The following is a 23,906-nucleotide window of genomic DNA, read 5'->3' as shown; positions in this document are numbered from 1 at the left end:
AAGAGAGAGAGAGACCCAATGCTGCCAGTCTGCAGTGTAGATAGTGAATGATGCTTTGTAAGAGGATGGAGTGATGGAGTGAGTGAATGATGGGTTGATGTGTGAGGGAGAGATAGGCGTGTCTAAGTGAGAGATGGGCATGTCTGAGTGAGAGTTGGGCATGTCAAAGTGACAGATGGGCATGTATAAGTGAGAAATGGGTGTGTCTGTGTGAAAGATGTGTCTGAGTGAGAGATGGGCATGTCTAAGTGACAGATGGGCGTATCTGAGTGAGAGATGGGCGTGTCTAAGTATGTTAGTGAGAGGTGGGCATGTCTGAGTGAGAGATGGGTGTGTCTGAGTGAGACATGGGCATGTCTAAGTATGTTAGTGAGAGGTGGGCGTGTCTGAGTGAGAGACAGGTGTGTCTGAGTGAGAAATGGGCGTGGTTGAGTGAGAGATGGGTGTGTTTGAGTGTGTGAGTGAGAGGTGGGTGAGTCTAAGTGACAGATGGGCGTGTCTGCATGTCTCTAGCTTAATGATTTTGAAACTCCCTCAAAATTTTTAATAGTTATTGATCTGAGGTTCTCTCACATACAGTGTGGTGGTGTTACAGTTGCTGTTAAGTTTTCAGTTTTTGTTGTAGTAGTTGTGTTGTGTTGTAGTAGTTGTGTTGTTGTGTTGTAGTAGTTGTGTTGTGTTGTTGTGTTGTAGTAGTTGTGTTGTGTTGTTGTAGTAGTTGTGTTATAGTTGTGTTGTTGTGTTGTGTTGTTGTAGTAGTTGTGTTGTGTTGTTGTAGTAGTTGTGTTATAGTTGTGTTGTTGTGTTGTGTTGTTGTAGTAGTTGTGTTGTGTTGTTGTGTTGTAGTAGTTGTGTTGTTGTAGTAGTTGTGTTATAGTTGTGTTGTTGTGTTGTGTTGTAGTAGTTGTGTTGTGTTGTGTTGTGTTGTAGTAGTTGTGTTGTTGTGTTGTAGTAGTTGTGTTGTGTTGTAGTAGTTGTGTTGTTGTGTTGTAGTAGTTGTGTTGTGTTGTTGTAGTAGTTGTGTTATAGTTGTGTTGTTGTGTTGTGTTGTTGTAGTAGTTGTGTTGTTGTGTTGTAGTAGTTGTGTTGTGTTGTTGTAGTAGTTGTGTTGTGTTGTTGTGTTGTGTTGTAGTAGTTGTGTTGTGTTGTAGTAGTTGTGTTGTGTTGTAGTAGTTGTGTTGTTGTAGTAGTTGTGTTGTTGTGTTGTGTTGTAGTAGTTGTGTTGTGTTGTTGTGTTGTGTTGTTGTAGTAGTTGTGTTGTGTTGTAGTAGTTGTGTTGTTGTGTTGTGTTGTTGTAGTAGTTGTGTTGTTGTGTTGTAGTAGTTGTGTTGTGTTGTAGTAGTTGTGTTGTTGTGTTGTAGTAGTTGTGTTGTGTTGTGTTGTAGTAGTTGTGTTGTGTTGTTGTGTTGTAGTAGTTGTGTTGTGTTGTAGTAGTTGTGTTGTGTTGTTGTGTTGTAGTAGTTGTGTTGTGTTGTAGTAGTTGTGTTGTAGTAGTTGTGTTGTGTTGTTGTAGTTGTGTTGTAGTAGTTGTGTTATAGTTGTGTTGTGTTGTGTTGTAGTAGTTGTGTTATAGTTGTGTTGTGTTGTTGTAGTAGTTGTGTTGTAGTAGTTGTGTTGTGTTGTAGTAGTTGTGTTGTAGTAGTTGTGTTGTGTTGTAGTAGTTGTGTTGTAGTAGTTGTGTTGTGTTGTAGTAGTTGTGTTGTAGTAGTTGTGTTGTAGTAGTTGTGTTGTGTTGTAGTAGTTGTGTTGTAGTAGTTGTGTTGTGTTGTAGTAGTTGTGTTGTAGTAGTTGTGTTGTAGTAGTTGTGTTGTGTTGTAGTAGTTGTGTTGTGTTGTAGTAGTTGTGTTGTGTTGTTGTAGTAGTTGTGTTATAGTTGTGTTGTGTTGTGTTGTTGTAGTAGTTGTGTTGTGTTGTAGTAGTTGTGTTGTGTAGTTGTGTTGTGTTGTTGTAGTAGTTGTGTTATAGTTGTGTTGTGTTGTGTTGTTGTAGTAGTTGTGTTGTGTTGTAGTAGTTGTGTTGTGTAGTTGTGTTGTGTTGTTGTAGTAGTTGTGTTATAGTTGTGTTGTGTTGTGTTGTTGTAGTAGTTGTGTTGTGTTGTTGTGTTGTGTTTATGTATGGTCTCTGTTGGTCCTGTGGTAATGAGGAGAGTGTAGTTTGGGAAGGCCAGAGCCGAGTAACTGCATTAAACCCAGGAGCAGCTATAAAAATACTCTAATCTAATAAAACTGCCATCATCTTATCTCTGATACACCCACTGCTGTTTAATCACACACACACACACACACACACACACACCTTATCAAACCTTACATCACACACACACACCTTACCAAACCTTACATCACACACACACACACACACACCTTATCAAACCTTACATCACACACACACACACACACACCTTATCAAACCTAACATCACACACACACACACACACACACACATACACCTTATCAAACCTAACATCACACACACACACACACACACACACACCTTATCAAACCTAACATCACACACACACACACACACACACCTTATCAAACCTAACATCACACACACACACACACACACACCTTATCAAACCTAACATCACCCACACACACACACACACACACACACACACCTTATCAAACCTAACATCACACACACACACACACACACACACACCTTTAAACACAATTGCATTAAACACACAGAGGCTAAAATCCCTCAGCTTCTGTTGATGCACTTTATCAAGCAGAGTCTGAACTTCACCAAACACCAGTGTACTTAACTGAGCTTTAAACCTTTTTCCCAGTACACTGGAGTTACTGGAGTTCAGACTGGAAACCAATCAGTGTACAGAAATGAGTGATGTTGTGTCTGTGAGTCTGATCTAAAACGAGTCTGTCGTCTTTCAGTGTGTGTTAGACGTGTGTTTTTCCCTCTGTTGGAGAACCTTACACAGAATTTTACTGGTTGAAGATGAAATCTGAGCTGCTTTTTAGATGAAGCACTTGGAGAACGTCTCAGAGAGCAGAAATGGGTTTGAGATCAACATTTACTCTGAAGATACAAACATTTCTGTGGAATGGAACTTTTCTATGAATCTATCAGCCCTAGTAGTCTAGAGAAAAACAGAAATCCTTCTGAAACACGACAAATTCTTAAAGTCCTGAGTGTCTACTTTCATATGAGCTTCATATTAACCTCCACTGTGGAGTGAGACATGACAAAGACACTCAATCATCAACATGGACACAATAACAACAGGAACAAAGCCTCTGGGTAAAAAGAGTGGTACATGCACATCCCGCTAGTCCAGCAGCTCTGATAAAGCGGAACTCTTTCAGATGTTTTTCTGCATCTTCTCGTTCATCATGTCCAAGCTTCTGATCGATATTTTGATGGAGTCTCTCGGTTTGGTCATTTCCTCATTTATTGCTTTGTGTTTGTTCGCTCAGCATTAATGAGATTCTCAGCAGTGATCAGGTTATTAATCAGCAGTGTGTGTGTGTGTGTGTGTGTGTGGGAGGGGTTCATCCACTCCGGGGATAAATGAGGCGATTCATTCAGCTATTAGCTTTTAAACACTGTGCTTTAATAGCGTGTGAATATGTGGAGTGCAGACTGAGCTTGGTTTTGTTTTCACACCCGACGTGAACGTCTGGAAAGTGCTGAATTGTTAAAAATCCATGACATTCCTTAAAAAACGTTCCTTGATCTTGGCTGAAAAACAAGGCATGAGGTTGAAGGAGTTATCATTCGGCAGAACAGCATCGAGGCAACAAAGAAAACCTCGCGCTGTAAGTGTTGACCTTTGATTAAATGCTGAAGATGGATAGATAAGCTCCTCTCTCCGTTCACAGAGGCATTAGCATTTCTCCGGCACTAATGAACTCTCTACAGTGTAGCTGCGTATGCTAATGACGAGAGGAAAACGCTGAATCTGGAGCTCGGCAATGAGAAAAAGAGGACGATGCGGCACTGGTGTGTGTTCATGCAGACGAACAGGGCCGTTAACTCCTCTCCCGCTATTAAAATCTACACTCCATAAAACACAGAAAGCGCAGGAAAACTTTAAAGTGGCACAGGAGGCGTGGCTCAGCCTGTAGCGCTAATCTGGTGCGGCGTAATGGGCCGAGCGAAAGCACCTCTCAGATACGGGGATGATGAATGAAGCGGTGCAAAGCGCTGCGCTTTCACAACAACACCCCAGAGCTTTACAGGTGACGGAGGAGACGCTGTGCAGGAAACGGGTCTCTGCAGAACCTCATTTATTCAGTTCTCTCTCTCTCTCTCTTTGTCCTGCAGTGGCTCCATCCAGCGTGTCTCCTCCTGTGAAGCCCTGGGGAAGAGAGGTGGAGATTTTGGTGCTGGGGACAGTGAGCTGTGCATCAGTCGTCTTCCTCTTCCTCACCGTCATAATCTGCTACAAGGCTATCAAAAGGTACGAGTTTATTTACTGCCCTCACTGGTGTCCAAAATGTCCAGAAACATCACACACCTCTTTACTGACATGAATACATTTGGAGAATAAGTGAAATTTCTACCTAGTTAGAAGGTATATCCATATATGGAATGTGGGTGTGTCCATTGTGTCCCTAAAGAGAATTTAGTGTACCTCTGATTGGCTGTGTCCATGTGTATATATAGAAAAGTCTTAAATTAATTATGTTTATTCATCTACAGTATGCACATTGCATTTCCAGCCACGCCCACCTGTTTCACTCGAACACATGCCCACCTGTGCATATCAAAGTTCCGCCCATTTGTCCAAATCAAAGCCGCGGCCACCTGTCCAAATTTAAATCATGCCCACCTGTCCACATTAAAGTTCCGCCCACATGTCTAAATCAAAGTCACCCCATTTGTCCTTATCAAAGTCATGCTCACCTGTGCACAGCAAAGTCCCGTCCACTTGTCCTAATCAAAGTCCCACCCATTTGCCCTAATCCCACCCACCTGTCCAAATCATAGTCCAACTCACTTGTCCTAATCAATGTCCCACTCATACATCCTAATCACAGTCCCACCCATTTGCCCTAATCCCACCTACTTATCCACATCAAAGTCCCACCCTCCAGTCCTAATTAAAATCATGCCCACCTGTCTACATCAAAGTTCCGCTCACTTGTCTAAATCAATGACCCACTCACATATACTAATCACAGTCCCACCCACTTGCCCTAATCCTGCCCAAATGTCCAAATCAAAGTCCTGCCCACCTGTCCTAATCAAAGACACGCCCATGTATTATGTATTATATGGTGTAGAAGTGATCAGTGTGTCAGTACCATGTTGCTGTAATTAACACTGTGCTGTACATGTTGTTCTTTTTTTCTGTCACTTCCTGTAACCTGACCTGTCAGGAGAAACGCTGACTTTCATAATTACTACAGATATGATCTGATTCTTCATCCAGTCACACAGCAATTTAGCATTTGACAAATCTGATTAAGTTCAATCTGTTTTACTTCGTGTCTAAGAGCGTATGTCATTTCCCCCAAAAAACTAGAACCAGACTGAATGGTCTTAACAGGAGATGCGGTCTGAGTTATAACCAAGACTAGATCAGACATCTGTACTTCTATCCTGACTCCAGAGATCACTGCTTATATTCCAGATTAGAAAATATTTCTGTCGATTTTCATAATCTGCCTTGTCATCATTAGAATATCATTTCATATTTTTTCACATGCTCTCAGAAAATGTAGAACTTTTCTCTGATTGGTTGCATTATTATCTCAGTGGGATAGGAATGCTTAAAATGATGATGCATTAGTGTAAAGGTTTAGTTGATTCTATCATCGTATTTCCTCTTCTGATGTCAGTCATATTTAACAAAGTTTTTTTACTGATGTAATTTACTGAAACATGCATTTAATAATGAGCCACTTAAGTTAAATAGCCTTAATTTGTCACATATACATTACTGCATAGTGAAATTCTTTCTTTGTATATCCCATCCTTAGAGGGTTTGGGGTCAGAGCACGGGGCAGTGCCCCTAGAGCAGGGGGAGTTGGGGGCCTTGCTCAAGCATGCAAGAATCCCACAAACAGTGGCAGCTGGAATCCCAATCATCAACCTAGAGCTTTAACCACTTAAGCTACCTCTACTTGATGCCTGAGTAAAGACTCTACTTGTGAAGTGGTAGCTCAGTGCTTAAGGTGTTGGGCTACTGATCAAAGGGTTGGGAGATCAAAGCAGCTACTGCTGGGCCCTTAAGCAAGGCCCTTAACCTTCAGTTCCTCAGTTGTATAAATGTGATAATGTACGTTGCTCAGGATAAGGCCGTCTGCCAAATGCCTAAAATGTAAAGTGTATAAAATTTGGAAGAAGAGTTCTTTTTCATTCTTAACAATGAGCATCAGTCAGTCAGTAAGTAAAAATGACTCAATTTCCAGACCATATGTCAGAATATTGTGTTCTGTTTCATCAGTTAACATCCGTCTGCATTTCCCTCTGCCAGCTGCGAAGTCTTGCCAATCTTTCTGCTTTGTGTATGTTCCCAGCCTCGGTATCAGTGATTGCCTTGCCTTATTTATCCTCTATTTTCCGCCTGTCTTTACCCGTGTACTGACCATTCCCTGCTCTATTATTTTTCTAACTCAGTGACTGAGCCTCCTTTGTTAGATCTATTTATAGTGAATCGAACCCTTTCTCTCCATCCAACCCCATCCTCCATCTAAACCTAGACTGCTCCAAATCAGACTCATTATTTATAAATGAATCCTGTGCAGTCGTTAGATTTCTGTCCATCCACGCTTAAAGAGCTTTCTGCCATTTTGTGGGATGTTTTTAATTTTGCAGAGCGTCTAGCGGATGCTGAGGACAGGCGAAGTGTCTCTGAGGCTCCGGGGTGAAATGAGACGCAGCATCGTTGCATTTCCTCCCTGCGCTGTTCCCGATCTTAATAATCCATAACACAGTGTCAGGGGAAGAGCCGAGAGACGAGAGAAATCACCAACACGTTGTAGCTGCAGAAAGCCTGGAGATAAAGCAGATAAAAAGCGCACAGGCTCGCGGGCAGATGCTCGGATAAGACCGGGGTATTAACGAGCTTAGCGTAAAATGCCAAGCTGAGCAGGAGAGAGTCAGATATTAGGTCAACTTCACTAACTCTTAACTAGTAGTTAACTAGATGATGAAATCAGATAGTCAGGAATACTGAAGTGAACAGAATAGTGAAGTGTAGGGATTACTGAAACGTGCTGAATACTGAATTGTACAGAATACGGAATTGTAGGGATTGGTGAAGTTTAAGGAATCATGAAATGAACTGACTACTATAAATACTGAAATACTGTAGAAAGTGTAGAGACTACTAAATGTACAGACTGAATACCGGAGAATATTGAGAATACTGAAATTTGCAAAAGAATTTACAGAATAGTGACCTATATTCAGAATACTGAAGTGTGAAGAATACTGAAATTCAGGAAATACTGAAATGTACTAATTACTGAAGTGTAGGGAATACTGGAAAACTGAATTCTAAAGAATACTAAAATGTACTGAACACTGAATTCTAGAATAAAGAAGAATAATGAAATGTGCTCAATACTGAATTCTAAAGAATAATGAAATGTATTGACCTGTAGTGTCTGTTGAAGTTAAGGTATACTTAAGTTTACGAAATACTGAAATATACAGACTGCTGAAGTGTTGGGAATACTAAGATGTTCAAAATACTGAAATGTACTGAATACTGAATTGTACTGAAGTGTAGGGAATGCTGAAGTGTTTAGCATAGTGACATTTTATTTTATTTTTTTATTTATTTTGCCATTATTTTACAATCAAGATATGCAGCAACACAAAATGTACTGGATACTGAAAAATACAGAATACTGAAGTGTGGGAAATACAGAAATGTACAGTATACTGACGTGTACTGAATACTGAGCAGTAGGGAACACTGTAATGTACTGAACACTGAATTCTAATGAATAATGAAATGTGCACAATGCTTAATTCTAAAGAATACTAAAATGTAAAGAATTCTGAAGTGTACTGAATACTGGATATTTATAGTATTTTCTGATAAACGAAAAAAAAAAACACTTCAAGACTGAGAATGTAAAACAACATAATGACTGAAAACCAGCTTCTGCTCTGAATCATGGGAAAATTCTTAGCTCAGTGCCTCTACCTCTAGTGCACCTTTTGTGTATTATATTGAAATGAAGAGCATGCGAATGTTCCGTAACCTCATTTGTCATTGCACTGTAAAGTCTTCATATATCAGGAGCTGAAACCAGAGCCTAAAATCATCTTCTGGAATTAAAACACATCCTGATTTTGGGATCATTTTCACCCACGTTACACTGAAACAGTCCAGATGTTAGACGGAAGCCAGCGGAGATCCAAGCTAATGTTTACACATGAACGTCATCAGTTATTAAGGCATTCTGTGGAGTGTCTGCTTTTAGCGTTTAAACAGCCGTAGGTTATTAACACTGCGTCTAGGAGTCGCTTTGAGCGGACCTGCTGAATTCTCAGAGAACTTCTGGAAAGGAAATGGACTGTCGATGGGAAACACAGCTGGCTGCTTTTCTTCTCTCTAATGAGAATTCAGCCAAACTGAAGAAGAAGATAAACACATTTATTTTTCCCTTTCATACTCATCCAAAAGCCTCAGCATTTATCCGTGCTCAATGACCAGCGCTCCACAAACAGCGAGACGTCACTCCGGTCACTGCTTTACGGCTCTCTGTCCTCGGGATCACTTGCTGTAATCGGTTTAATGGAAGTAAAGGCCACTGCAGATTTCCTCAACACTAGAGCTCAGAATTTAGTCTAAATGTCACGACAAATCCCTTTCAGTTCTAGACTAATCAGACGCTGGATTATTCTCATATAGTAGAACGTTTGGTCTTCAGGTAGACATCTCGCCATGTGATTGGTGAGATTTGTAAGATACAAAATGAGAAAATTTATTTAAGAAAATTGCTTAGATTCATGCAGAGGTTCCACATGAAAGTCTCATTGAAAGAAGAATCCTCTTTTGGATTTGACCATGAATCTTTGATGCACAAGCTGAAAAGAGGTTTTAAAAAACCTGCATGTCAGTAAATATAGAAAAAAATATATTTTGTGAAGTTTTTCATGTAAAAAAAAAAAAAAAAAAGAGTAGGTCCCTACTAGGATAACAAGACTGGGTCTGTGGTTGAAATAAATTTAACCTGGTTAGATGTGCTTAAAACATTTTTATACCGGAGTAATTTGCCGATTATTACAATTTTTTATTCATTTAAACAATAAAAAATGAACATGTATTGTCATGCAACGATTATGAGATAAAGGCCTGTTCTCACTTGTGTTATAGCAGCTGTAAACATCAGCCTCACTTTTTCCCTCACTCTTAAAGATAAAATATATTTAAAAAGCAGCTTCTCTGCAAAGTCTAATCTTCTGTCATGAAGATGTGGAAAACCTAAAGTTCCAGCTTTACTTCTTACACAGCGCTGACACTGGACACTCCTTCCATACGGGATGAACAGACTTCTCCTTACATATTACACACACAGTACTGAAATATACTGAATACTCAAATATGCTGAAATATACTAAATACTGAAGTGTACAGAGTAGTGAAATATATTGAACACTGAAGTGTAGGGAATACTGGTGTGTACTGAATATTGAATACCGGGAATAATAAAATTTAGGGAATTCTAATGTACAGAATAGATAGATAGATAGATAGATAGATAGATAGATAGATAGATAGATAGATAGATAGATAGATAGATAGATAGATAGATAGAATACTGAAGTTAAGGGAATACTGATATACACTAAATACTGAAATGTTCAGAACACTCTTAAATCTGCTGTGAATCATGGCTAAACTACTTCTAGCTCTAGTGCACCTTTTCATGTATTATATTTTGATGAGGTTTAATAAGAGGAAGATCACAGACATCTTACATATGACACACGTATGAGAACGAGCACAGCCAGAGCTGCTGTTATAACAGGAAACTCAACACCTTCTGACCAATCAGAATACAGAATTCAACAGGTCTGATTATACATAACAGGTTTAAATGACTGTAACTGTACAGGTTCCATTACGTGTCCAGTTCAGTCCAGTGCGTGCAGCTTTCCTCTCACAGCTTCACAGCTCAGTAAATTTCCAGTAGTATTTTATTTTCTCTCTTATAAACACGCACAGGGGCTAAAAATAAAGTTCTGCCCTCTGTGACAGCGAGGACATTCCCTTCAGTGTAAACCTGTCCTCCTCGTGAATAAATATGGTAAATGGGTGGATCCTGGAGACGGTTTTATTTTGCGTCTCGGTTCTAATTGGTCGCCTGGGCACTAAGATTCTGGTGAGGAAAAGTTGAGGTTATATTTAGCTCTGCAGGAACACGTAGATGGGTTTCCCCGATAAAAACAAAGCGGGCTATTGCTAGGAAGTCTGGTGTTTTGCTGGAACGGGTCGCAGAGTGTCTGCTTCTTCTGACAGGCATGAAGTGTCGCAGAGAAAAAACAGAGCAGGCGAAAAAGGAGTGAAAGAAATAAACAAACGACCTGTGCCAGAGTTGGGTTTTTCACTAAATGTCACGTTTAATTCCACAGAAAATACAAGTTTACCTATTTCCTTCGGGGTCGAAAATCCAAGCCTGAATCCAACTCCTGAAGCCATCTAGTTTCACAGCAGACCAAATACACTCTGCTCTAGGTTCCTGTAAGAGCCTGGCTATGAAATATTGATGTTTTTTTGTAGCCATCTGCCATCTGTGTGTGTACTACAGAGCCTGTATTATTCATAGTGAAGGCTCCTGTTTTAGGTTCTGCTCTGATCTTGTTGGTATCTTCTGAATGAGAAAAGCCTCTCTGGTCTCGCAGGTCTCATAGAAATGCTCAGTGAAGTGAAGAGCTCCATGTCAGGACGCTACTGATCTATATCAGGCCACCATTAGTGCTATATTTATCTCAGGCTGTGTTTAACTCCATAAATATTACATTAAGCTGAGGTATTTAGAGAACAGAGGACTATTTCTGCACTGTAGAGTCTGTTAAACCTGTGTGGTTATTATTATTATTATTATTATTATTATTATTATTATTATTATTATCATTATTCTTATAATGTATTCAGTAATGATGCATCAGACTTTAAAGTTACATTTAATGCTTTGGAACGTCTTGATACAAGCAAGTTCTTATTGTCACTTACGTTAAAGCAGACTCACACCCACACACACACACACACAGGGTATTATTCCTTGTCTAATTTAATACAGTGTGAGTTTCAGAGTGTGGGACACATTAACACAACATTCTCTTGAGTCTGATTGGTTTAATGAAACTGTTCTGTGTGGAAAGACTAATTTAACGCTAATCGACTGTAGGGAGTGTAAAGACACCTGAGATCAGGATCTGAGTGTGGAATCGGTTTGTTTGGTGCAGTTGTGTTGGTTGATGTTCCACAGACAGAGTCGAGATGTTCTGGTCTGATCCACTGGGATTAGATTTTGACCGTGAAAGATGATTTATTTTCGAAATATTTCTGCACTGATGTCTCACATGGTTACAGCACTCTCCTGTCACAGGAACAGTCTAATCACGGACATCCAGCAAAGGTCAAAAACATGTAGAGTTCAGAAGAAAAGATAGAACAGCAAATAAAACTGCAGGAAGGCTGTGACAAGGTTTCTTCATATCACTGAATCTCTGTGCCAGGACACTTATACACAGGATAATAATAATCCACTGAAGTGGTCCAAATTATTATTATTGTTGTTGTTGTTTTGTTATTATTGTTGTTGTTGTTGTTGATGATGAGGAAAGAAAGAAAGAAAGAAAGAAAGAAAGAAAGAAAGAAAGAAAGAAAGAAAATATTAAATAGAATTTTTTTTCATATTCAAGATGAGGACTGCTGATTGATTAAATCTTAAAACAATTAAATATTAGATATTGACAATAAAATTAATTAAATAAAATAAATATATTAAATAAAAATAAATATATAATATAAGTGAATTATGAAAGTAAAATGTAATTAGATTAAGTAATTATTTTAATATCACAGTATGTATAAAAAAAATAAATAAAATAACAACAACAACAATAATAATAATAATAATAATAATAATAATAATAATAATAATAATAATAATTAATATTATTAGAATAAATTAAAATAGAAATATATTGGAGTGGAGTGGAGAAAGATGTGGAATGCCTATGAACTAAATCCTAATTTATTATAAACTAAGCTAATTACTAAAGTAAATAAACAAATAAAAATACTTTGGTCAAACAGATGTTTGTGTTTAAGAAGAAGAAGAGGAAGAAGAAGAAAAAGAAGAAGAATATTAAGATGAAGAAGAAGAAGAAGAAGGAAAATGTTCCAAGAGTAGATCTTTGTGGGATGCATGTATGTTGTTACTGAAAAGTTACTTAATGACTCTAATCAAATAAAAGAGTAAAATAACAAATAAAGTGGTCCACAAGTCGAGCCTTGTGGGACACCAGTGTGTTAAAAGCTGCTGGTTGATATAATGTTGTGTGTAGAAGACTGGGATCATCTCGTTAAAATGTGGTCATTGATTCATTAGGAAATTTTATGGTCTACATGGGTTTTTTTTGTGATATTGCATGTAAACTGTAAAAAACAAATTGCTGTGCTTCATGGGGGTGGGTTCATACTGGGTCATGTGATCAGTCGAAATGAACAAAATGAAAGCTGCAGCTGTATATATTTAAAGTAAATTATTATATATATTAAAATTAGTCATCTGCTGGAACTCTTACAGCGAGCCATCACCCTGTGGAACCTTTCTTTAACCTTAATGCTCCAGGCTCTCGAGTGTGACACACACAGACAGTATCAGAGAGCTTGTTTATCTCCTCTGTCCTCCTTCAGTCGTCTCTCTACACCGTCCTCACCTCTGTTCTTCTCAGCAGATCACCTCTACACCTTCTCAGCTCCAGCTCTCAGCTTACATAACACTGCTCAGCTCCACTGTGCTCTGAATCAGCACACACTCAGCATTCCCTCACGCCGTCCTCCATCCTCCTCAACCTGCTACTGATCTGATCTTACTGTCAGCGTTTCTCTCCATCACACAACAGCTCATGAGGAAGCTGAAACCAGGACGCTGTGGGTTCGATTCACCGATCGGGTCGAGAAGTACAGACTGAAAATTTGTACAGTACTCCTGAAATGTTTTGTTCCCCAAGAAATATACACTTTCTATAGAAATGACCTGTTTTTCTAAAAATGTCCTGTTCCCATAGTACTGTCCTGTTCCCAAGAAATGTCCTCTCCTTCTAGAAATGTCCTGTTCCTCTAGAAATGTTATGTACCTCTAAAAATGTCCTGTTCCCAAGAAATGTCCTCTCCTTCTAGAAATGTCCTATTCCCCTAGAAATATCTGGTTTTCCAAGTAATGTCCTGTTCTTCTAGAAATGTCCTGTTCTTCTAGAAGTGTCCTGTTCTTCTAGAAATATCATGTACCTCTAAAAATGTCCTGTTCCCAAGAAATATCCTCTCTTTCTAGAAATGTCCTGTTCCTCTAAAAATGTCTTGTTCTTCTAGAAATATCCTGTTCCCCAAGAAATCTCCTGTTCCTATAAAATGTCCTGTTCTTCAAGAAATGTCCTGTTCTTCTAGAAATGTCCTGTTCCTCTAGAAATGTCCTGTTCTTCTAGAAATGTCCTGTTCCTCTAGAAATGTCCTGTTCTTCTAGAAATGTCCTGAACCTCTAGAAATGTCCTGTTCCTCTAGAAATATCTGGTTTTCCAAGTAATGTCCTGTTCTTCTAGAAATGCCCTGTTTCTCTCAAAATGTACTGTTCCTGTAGACATGTCCTGTTCCAGCTGAATTCTGGATTCTGATTGGTCAAAGCATGTCACCTGTGATACATTATTGTTTCTGTAGTGACAGCTCCTTCGTAGGTCTAGCGAATTCTCCACAGAAACAGATTTTAGGTCTGCAGTGGTTGAAACGGTGACGTTTTCTTTAAAGATCTTTATTATTTCTGGATGTTTCCTGTATGGAAGGAGTCTCCAGTGCCAGCGCTCTGTAACAGACAGAGCCATATGTTTTGTGATTAGACTGTAATAAAGCCGTGTTTATGAAGAGGATGCCTCGATCTGGCCGTGTAGTTCCTCAGAAGTGTTTGTCCTCGGTGTGATAAACAGGAGTGTTATTGTGCAAGCTTCTGTACGCAAAGCAGCAGATTTCATATTCCATCAGATTTTCCCAGCTTGCGTGTTGAGACAAGACGATGACGCTATACACCATGAATCCTAAAGAATAAGTTTGCTCACTGGTGCAAGTGGTTTCAGTCAAACAATTTGTGATGTACTAGATGATCTTAGCGTTTATATATATAGCTGAAAAACAGACGTGAACCAGCAGAACCTAATGCGTAATGCATTTATATATCACAATCTGCTGAAACAACAAACTAACAGTTTTATTTCTATTTAACTAAAGACGTACGTTTAGATCTATATGAGAGGATCTTCATGCTAGGACATGCATATGTCTGATTATTAACCTGAACATTTACATGTTTGGCAGATGCTCTTATCCAGAGAGACTTACACTTTATTTTTTTAAACGCAGCAGTTGAGGGTCAGGAGCCTTGCTCAGGGGCCCAGCAGTGTCCACTCAGTAGACCTGGGATTCAAACTCCTAAACTTCCGGAGTCCAACACCTTAACCACTAAGCTACCACATTCCCAATAAGGACTAAATCACTCATGGTGTCATGCTGTTACAGGAAAACAATCAATAATGTTCTCATGTGATGTAGAAGTTACCTCTTGTACTACAGCTATTTAACAACATTCACTATATTCAGAATCACTCATGTGTGTGTGTGTGTGTGGGTGGGTGTGTGTGTGTGTGTGTGTGTGTGGGTGGGTGGGTGTGTGTGTGTGTGTGTGTCTGTATGTCGTTCAGGTTTATTAAAATCACCTGCATTTTATCTGAAATGCCCTGTCCCTCTAGAAATGTCCTGTTCCTCTAAAAAAATGTCCTGTTCCTCTAGAAATGTCCTGTTCTTCTAGAAACATCCTGTTCCCATAGTACTGTCCTGTTCCTCTAGGAATGTCCTGTTGTTCTAGAAATGGCCTGTTCCCAAGAAATTGCCTGTTTTTCTAAAAATGTCCTGTTCCCCAAGCAATGTCATATTCCTCTAGAAATGTCTTGTTCCCCTAGAAAAGTTCTGTTCTTCTAGAAATGTCCTGTTCCTCTAGAAATGTCTTGTTCCCCTAGAAAAGTTCTGTTCTTCTAGAAATGTCCTGTTCCTCTAGAAATGTCTTGTTCCCCTAGAAAAGTTCTGTTCTTCTAGAAATGTCCTGTTCCTCTAGGAATGTCCTGTTGTTCTAGAAATGTCCTTAATGAACTTAAAATATTCTCTGAGGAAATATGACTGAGTCTGAGTCATATCTCGTATAAATCATCCTGAAAAATGCGTTATGAACTGTAATGATCACATTCATCACTGAGGAACAAAACTTGATCCAGCACAGGCTGTTCTTCTCCATTTTATTTGTTTGCACTGTTACACAAATGTTCATGAAGCCATTAGATACTCCATGGAGGTCATGACATCCTGTGGTTGACGTGCAGGCTCATGTGATGGTGAATTTGATAGAAAACGAGATGCTGCACTTACAGAGAAACTCTCATTCATCATAGAGAGCAAGTTCATTTAGAGTTTAATAAATTTAATAACATTCAAAGTTCCTAATAAACCACGCCTCTGATTAAGACCTATCTCCTCCGATGTCCTCCATATGAAGAAAACCACACTACTGTAAATGCCCTTAAGTTTGTGTTTAACCCTTTGAGATGTTTTCAATCAGTGTACAGAAATGAATGATGTTGTGTCTGTGAGTCTGATCTAAAACGAGTCTGTCGTCTTTCAGTGTGTGTTAGACGTGTGTTTTTCCCTCTGTTGGAGAACCTTACACAGAATTTTACTGGTTGAAGATGAAATCTGAGCTGCTTTTTAGATGAACAAGCACTTGGAGAACGTCTCAGAGAGCAGAAATGGGTTTGAGATCAACATTTACTCTGAAGATACAAACATTTCTGTGGAATGGAACTTTTCTATGAATCTATCAGCCCTAGTCTTCTTCTTCTTCTTCTTCTTCTTCTTCTTCTTCTTCTTCTTCTTCTTCTTCTTCTTCTTTGGGCTTTTCCCTTCAGGGGTGGCCACAGAGAATCATCTCTCTCCACCTATCCCTATCTTCTACACTTACACCCACTATCTTCATGTCCTCATTTATTACATCCATATACCTCCTCTTTGGCCGTCCTCTTTTCCTCCTGCCTGGCAGCTCCATGTCCAACATTCTCCGTCCAATATACTCAGTCTCCCGCCTCTGAACATGTCCAAACCATCTTAATCTGTCCTCCCTAACTTTGTCCCCCAAACGTCAATAGAAACAGATTTCATCCCTCTGATGTACTCGTTCCTGATCCTGTCCAACCTTGTCACTCCCAAAGAGAACCTCAACATCTTCAGCTCTGCTCCCTCCAGCTCTGACTCCTGTCTCTTCCTCAGTGCTACTGTCTCTAAACAATACAGCATGGCTGGTCTCACCACTGTCTTGTACAATTTCACCCCTAGTAGTCTAGAGAAAAACAGAAATCCTTCTGAAACACGACAAATTCTTAAAGTCTTGAGTGTCTACTTTCATCTGAGCTTCATATTAACCTCCACTGTGGAGTGAGACATGACAAAGACACTCAATCATCAACATGGACACAACAACAACAGGAGGAATCTCCACTTTTCACCCTTGAACTAAGACACGCCTCTGTTTTACTTAAACTCCGCCCACACGACTTCAGAGGGACAAACTCTGTTAATTAACAGCTTCATCTGTAGGGAACATCACACTCCAGGCTCTTTGTTTTTCAAGATACAACTCAGCGTAACCTTCTCTGAGCTTTTCCTCTTGAACCCTCCGCACCATCGCTTCCTCTCCTCCCCTGAGCGAGCAGACGAGGCAGGATTTTGCCCCCGGTGTAAATCAGACAGAGGGGATGTCTTTATGGGAAAAACCCTGCAGGCCTCACGTCTGCTCGCACTCCTTCTCATGACAGATGTTCCCTGTAGAGCCACTAAAGAGTCTCATCAGTCCTGCCCGAGGGACAGGGATGGTGTTAGTCACAGGCTTCTCCTAAACATTTAATCAATCACTCTGAAGTCTGAGTGCGCCCAAGCCGAGGTGTTCGAGGAGCGGAAAAAGACCACATGTTGTCCAGAAACGTTTACGTTTCTTCAAAATATTTTCTTCTTATTAAGAAAACTGATTGGTTCGAAAGTGTTCATACAGTTTCTGTTGTTGTTTCTATAGCAACCGGGCAGCTGAGGGACGCTGGGGATTAAAAAACACGTGTAAAGGTTTATACAATGATGCCTTGTTTTGCTTAGTTTTATTCAAAATTTATGAAAGGAGTCTCCAGTATCAGAGTTTTTCAGACAACTTCAGGACAGAGGATTTTACTCTGTGTTAAAATAAAGAGAAGCTGGTGAGGGAAAGACTGTTTAAAGCTGATATAACATAACAGAGAATAGGAAATGACTTGTTTCTTAAAATAACTAGAAATATCATGAAATCAGTAATCACCAGAGATGATTTTTCCTCTCACCCGTCCTGCACTGTGTATTCTGACCCCTTTCTATCAGAACCAGCATTAAACCAGCAGTTTGATCAACAGTAGCTCGTCTGTTGGATCGGATCACACGGTCCAGCCTTCTCTCCCCACGTGCATCAATGAGCCTTGACCGTCCATGACCCTATCGCCGGTTCACCACTGTTCCTTCCTTGGACCACTTTTGATAGATACTGACCACTGCAGACTGGGAACACCCCACAAGAGCTGCAGTTTTGGAGATGCTCTGATCCAGTGGTCTAGACATCACAATTTGGCCCTTCGTCAAACTCGCTCAAATCCTTACACTTGACCATTTTTCCTGCTTCTAACATCAACTTTGAGGACAAAATGTTGACTTGCTGCCTAATATATCCCACCCACTAACAGGTGCCATGATGAGGAGATACTCAGTCTTATTCACTTCACCTCTCACTGCTCACAGTGTTATGGCTGATTGGTGTACTCAAAAGTACAAAAATGTTGCTAGGGAACTAAGAAGATATTGCACATAATATGTTATTGCACATGATGTTATATTGCTGGATAGATTTGGTGTCTCGTCATTGAGCTCTGTCCACAGTAGCTGGAGTTAAATAAATTTCTGCTGATCATCACGGCCGTGATGGACCCTACAAACATCTGACATTGCAGTCAGTTTCTTCAGCAAGGATAATGATATCTAAATATCTCAAGATTTCAGTTTCATATAAAAGCGCCGGGAGTGTGAGTTGACGCCCTAAATCCTATCAGCCTTCAGTTCTTCAGTTCTTTCGTTTTTTTCAGTTCTTCAGTCCTTCAGTCCCTCAGTTTTTCAGCTGTGCTTCCTGCAGGTTACAGCATGGTGTGTTTACCTGCAGAACACAGCCTGTTTTAATGAGCTCAGGTCGTGTTTATGAAATTAGCCCCAGCCTTCAGACACGTCTCAGAGGATCAGCACGCAGCCGAAGCAGCCTTCGGAAAGGTCAGGTTGTTTTCGTCCTCTTTGCCTCGCCGCTAAGATCTGGAGTGGCAGCTCGTTCAGACCAGACGCTGCGTTTACTCACGTTACTGAACAAACACGTTCCTTTAACTAGTATTAAAAACCAGACATCATCTGCAGGGGCTTTTTAGAAGAAATGATGGATGTGTTTGGTGTTAAAAACCTTCATGTCATTAATTTATGCACATTTCCATATAAGGAGATCGATCAAGTGAACCTCCATTTATCGTATGACTGTCTGGTAAGACATTTTTCATTTGTGCAAAAATAAATAAAAGGAGGAAGCACTGCAGTGCCTGAGCTGCAGTATTAGAAGTGAGTTTTGTGGGTGGGGCTAAATCTGACTATTTTGATCTGTATTTTTTTGTAAGAAATGTATTCTTTACATTATACATACACAGTATATGAGATGTTTTACTGCACAATATTTCAATATTTAAAGGTAAAGTTGTAAATGTTGATCATGCTTTGATTTATTTTCTATTTCTCTTCAGATGCAGAATTTTTCCACCGTCTGAGTTCATGATGTGGATTTATATCACTGTTGTTGCTTCTTTTTTATTTAAAAAAAATATATATATCATAACAGTTTTCCGTTATTCTCAGGAAACCTCTGCGGAAAGAAGAGAACGGCACGAGCCGAGGGGAATACGCCATGAGCTCTCGCTGCAAGCAGACAGCAGTGGAGACCAACAACACTGGAGTATAGCATCCAGAGGAAATACACTGACACTCCGTCATGAAGAGGAGCTGAAAGAGCTTCAGAGATCATTGTTCTTACAGGAGGAGTGATGGAGCTCTGAACTATGGCTTTGTTCCACTTCTTTTAGAAAAAAACAAAAACACTTAAATGACAGGAAGTGCTGCTTTGTGATTGACATGTGACAGAATAAAAGGCAGAGAGGACGTGTGAAGGACATGTGAAGGACGTGTGGAGCCTCGAGACTCATGATGATGGACGCTGAAGCCGACAGACTTTAAACTCTTAGCAACACATCGCATGAGCTTTCTACTGAAGGCAGCGACGTCTCTCTGGACTCCTTGCGCCTCGGCTCTCTCCTGCACTCTCTCTCCTGTCTCCTGTAAATAAAGTCATCGATCTCAGACGCCGTCTGAAGCCAGGATAAAAGCTAAAGACGATTAAACAGCTCGCTTTCTTTTCTTTCTTTTTTTTTTGTATGACTATGCAACTGGAAAGGATTTGAAACCCTAGTGCTGCATGTTCATGATAATGAAACACATCATGTTAGCATAACCTGCTGCTAATCAGTCTGACATTTGCTAACATACTCGAATGGTCAGGCTTTAAGTTTGTACATAAAGCTAATGAGCTGGAACCTCACTCAGCTTCATAAACTCCAACTGTTTATTAACCGTGTTTCAGCCAAAAATAACTCACAATCAGTGTTTGTTTGTTTTGTGTTTTTGTTTTTTGTTTTTTTGGGGGTTTTTTTTGGGGGGGGGGCAGATTATTTAAAAAATGTAAAAACATTTTAGTTTAGTTTTTTTTTTAGTTTGTCTGTTTGTTAGTTTGTTTTATTAATTTATTTTTTGGGTTTTTTTAGGTTTTGGAGTGTTGTCTTTTGTTTATTTTTTTGTTTATTGTTTTAATTTTTTATGTTTGTTTTTGTATTCTTGTGTTTTTTCTGTTTTTCGGCGTGTTTTCTTTTGTTTGTTTTCTGGTGTTTTTAGAGAGTTCTTTCGTTTGGTTTCTTGTTTGTTTTATTTTGTTTGTCATGTTTTTAGTTTTGTTATGTTTAGGAAAATATTACAGAAAACGGTTTACTTTTGAATCCCAGCATCTGCTTATTTATGACGTATCGACAGGAACAATGCGGGAGTTTAGAGAATAATGAAGTGTAAAATATAAAAGAAAAAATGCTATGGAGTTATTATTTTAATCTTGAAATAATGAGATAGAATGTTTAACTTTAATGACTTTGTTAACAAATGCTTCGTTTCACAGTCGTATGAATTTATTTAAAATAGTAAAATCATATTAATCACAGTAATTAATCCCACATTAATTCAGTAGCACTAGCTAGCTATTTAACGGTCATTCCATAACAGAGACATTACCACTGGAGTCCATAACACTACAAATAAGCTACAGAACACGACATTGTTTGGTTGTTAGAACTGAGTGCAAAAGTTTGTGCCCCCTTTGGTTTTGTTGGTTTAAAAAAATAACCGTTGTTCCTGGATCTGATTCTGTGTATCAGTGGATTCAGCCTACAAACAACTGGACGTGGAAATGTAAACATCTGTTTAATAAGCAGTAATAATAAGCTGGAGGAGAGTCAGGAAAATAAAAAAAAATAAAGCAGATTCAGGAAGTTGATGTTGATCGTTTCATAAAGGTCTGAGAGGAAACTCCTTCTTTATTCTGAGTTGTTTTCCTTCAGGAAGATTTCCAAACCTTTTAGGAGGATAAGAACCTTCTGTACACAAAGAACCCTTGAAAAACCTTTCTTTTTTCTGAGAACAGATGGCAAAATGCTGAACATCCCACACAGTTAAAGCATGCAAGCTTTTGGAAAAAGAAAGAAAAAAGGTTCCTCCAGCATTCTTTAAGGGATTTTTGGTTAATTATATTTATCAGGGATGGAATAATTCTCTACTTCTATCTGTTGAATTCAGATTTTAACACAAAGTGGGTGTGGCTTAAACCAGAACAGCTATATATAGCTCGTTATTTATATATATATGTGTAATCTATATATAATCTCATGAATTTAATTGATTCTATATTCCAAAAATAAAAACAAACTAGTAGCCAAATTAAAACCAGTTAGCAATAATTTACTCAGCTGCTTCTGACACACACACACACACACACACATTGAGTTATGTTATTATTAAGAGAAGGTTATTATGATCAGAACTAATGCCACAGTCCTTTAAACTCAGATTTTTTGACCTAAATACATTCCAGCGCTTCGGCTTGTCCACAGGAAGGACATAGTTGTATAAGAAAGATCTGCATGAATTATTTCTGTGAGATTAATAATCGGAATGGATCAACTTCCTTGTTTAACTTAAAAACGAGTCAAATCGGGCTGAAATCTGCAGAATTGTGTTACAAATCTAAACGTACGTCGCTGTTGATACACTTTCACAACACAAAAGCTGCGTATAAAGTAACACTGAGCTTTAAATGTGTGTGTGTGTGTGTGTTTTCATCTCAAAGAACGCGTCAAAAAAATAAAAACTAGCTAACTATCCTAGCTAGCTTATCTAGCTAAATCAGTTGAAATTGACTAAATCTGGTTCGTTAGCGTTCATTTCTCTCCAGTTTGGTTCTTTTGTGCGTTTACTGAAGGCTTAACGCTCGTCACACATCTTCGTCACACATCTTCGTGATCTTCCGACGTCAGTTACTTTCACACCACAAATTTTCACACCACAAGACGGCGCCTGCAACTTTCTAATACACTAAAACATTCACTTTAGCATAGTAAAGTGTGTGAAGTGTGTGTATTCATTATTAAACATCATAATGTACTGAAGATGATCCAGAGATCCTAAGAACACATAAAGGATAAAAATAAAGAAAGAAAGAATGAAAGAAAGTGTAAACGATTTTTTCATGTTAATGATCATGCTAAGGGTTTTGTTCATTAACATAACCTCTTCTATAAAAAAATAAATACACAGAAATATTCCACACGCTGTTTACTATAAGGACAAAAACAATCACACAGAGGGTCCTGTAGTATGTTAAAATATTAATAGCATTAAAAAAATAAAGCTCTTAAAAATAAATCTCATGAAATATAGATATTTTTTTGTGTTCATTGTACAAATTCGACCAAATTCTTCTTGTTTATTTTATTATTTTTATTTTTCAGATCGTTCCTCAGAGCACAAACCTCTGCACTCAGCACTTCTGTGTGTGTGTGTGTGTGTGTGTGTGTTGTCTTCATAACACTGGTGTTGTTTATGTAGCTGCTGCTGCTGGAGCTCTGAGGACATGTCCACATGCACAGATGTGATGTAATGCTGGAGATGTAGCGCTCCTACACAGCACTGAATCACTCAGAGGTTTAAAGCTCCTTGTTTATCCAATGTAAACCAAGCGGCCGGACGCTCCCCCTCTCCAAACTCACTCTCCATCATCATCATCATCATCATCATCCTCTCTGACCTGCTGAACATCAACATGTATTATAGTGTAGATAAGTGTACTCACTAATATACTGCATGAATGTAAATATGACTGCCTGCCATCTGGACCGTGTGGTGTAGAGAGACGGGGACAGACGCTGACGTCTGAGGAGACCAGAACTCTGTCTCCGTGTGGGTCTGGAACAGGACAGTGATGTGTATCCATGGCAACAAAATGTCAGACATAATATATCCTGTGCATCGAGCGAACATGCTAACTTTTTTTAATTTGAAATAAAAGTGTATTATTGAAGAATCTCAAATCCAGTCTAATGTCATTAATTAACCGTTATTAAGATAGAGCAGTGTTATTAACATGTTATTACTGTGTGTTAGTGTGTGATTATAGTGAGTGTGTGTTAGTGTGTGATTATAGTGAGTGTGTGTTAGTGTGATTATAGTGAGTGTGTGTTAGTGTGATTATAGTGAGAGTGTTAGTGTGTGATTATAGTGAGAGTGTTAGTGTGTGATTATAGTGAGTGTGTGTTAGTGTGATTATAGTGAGAGTGTTAGTGTGTGATTATAGTGAGTGTGTGTTAGTGTGTGATTATAGTGAGTGTGTTAGTGTGTGATTATAGTGAGTGTGTTAGTGTGTGATTATAGTGAGAGTGTGTTAGTGTGTGATTATAGTGAGTGTGTGTTAGTGTGATTATAGTGAGAGTGTTAGTGTGTGATTATAGTGAGAGTGTTAGTGTGTGATTATAGTGAGTGTGTGTTAGTGTGATTATAGTGAGAGTGTTAGTGTGTGATTATAGTGAGTGTGTGTTAGTGTGTGATTATAGTGAGTGTGTTAGTGTGTGATTATAGTGAGTGTGTTAGTGTGTGATTATAGTGAGAGTGTGTTAGTGTGTGATTATAGTGAGTGTGTGTTAGTGTGTGATTATAGTGAGTGTGTTAGTGTGTGATTATAGTGAGAGTGTTAGTGTGTGATTATAGTGAGAGTGTGTTAGTGTGTGATTATAGTGAGTGTGTTAGTGTGTGATTATAGTGAGTGTGTTAGTGTGTGATTATAGTGAGAGTGTGTTAGTGTGTGATTATAGTGAGTGTGTGTTAGTGTGTGATTATAGTGAGAGTGTTAGTGTGTGATTATAGTGAGAGTGTGTTAGTGTGTGATTATAGTGAGAGTGTGTTAGTGTGT

The 23,906-nt window shown here is 39.0% G+C and overlaps 1 protein-coding gene across 2 annotated transcripts in view; it reads left to right on the top strand.

Moving 5' to 3' along the window:
- prima1 (proline rich membrane anchor 1) overlaps nucleotides 1–20,609 on the top strand; it is a 35,463-nt gene extending 14,854 nt beyond the window's left edge. The window contains exons 3-5 of one of the 2 annotated variants that reach the window (XR_009203591.1): nucleotides 4,294–4,429; nucleotides 12,904–18,842; nucleotides 19,208–19,330. Coding sequence is in view for 1 of the 2 variants with exons in the window: in XM_058379778.1 (XP_058235761.1) it covers nucleotides 4,294–4,429; nucleotides 19,208–19,310 (239 nt within the window). In the remaining variant the exon portion in view is untranslated. Of the gene's footprint in view, nucleotides 1–4,293; nucleotides 4,430–12,903; nucleotides 18,843–19,207 lie in introns of both variants that reach the window. The other variant, XM_058379778.1, reaches the window with a different exon arrangement.
- The last annotated feature ends 3,297 nt before the right edge of the window (nucleotides 20,610–23,906 follow it).

The sequence above is a fragment of the Hemibagrus wyckioides genome, linkage group LG25, assembly GCF_019097595.1.
Source record: "Hemibagrus wyckioides isolate EC202008001 linkage group LG25, SWU_Hwy_1.0, whole genome shotgun sequence".
Taxonomy (NCBI): domain Eukaryota; kingdom Metazoa; phylum Chordata; class Actinopteri; order Siluriformes; family Bagridae; genus Hemibagrus; species Hemibagrus wyckioides.
The sequence above is the reverse complement of the archived record's forward strand: the minus strand, read 5'-3'. Positions and strand labels throughout refer to the sequence as shown.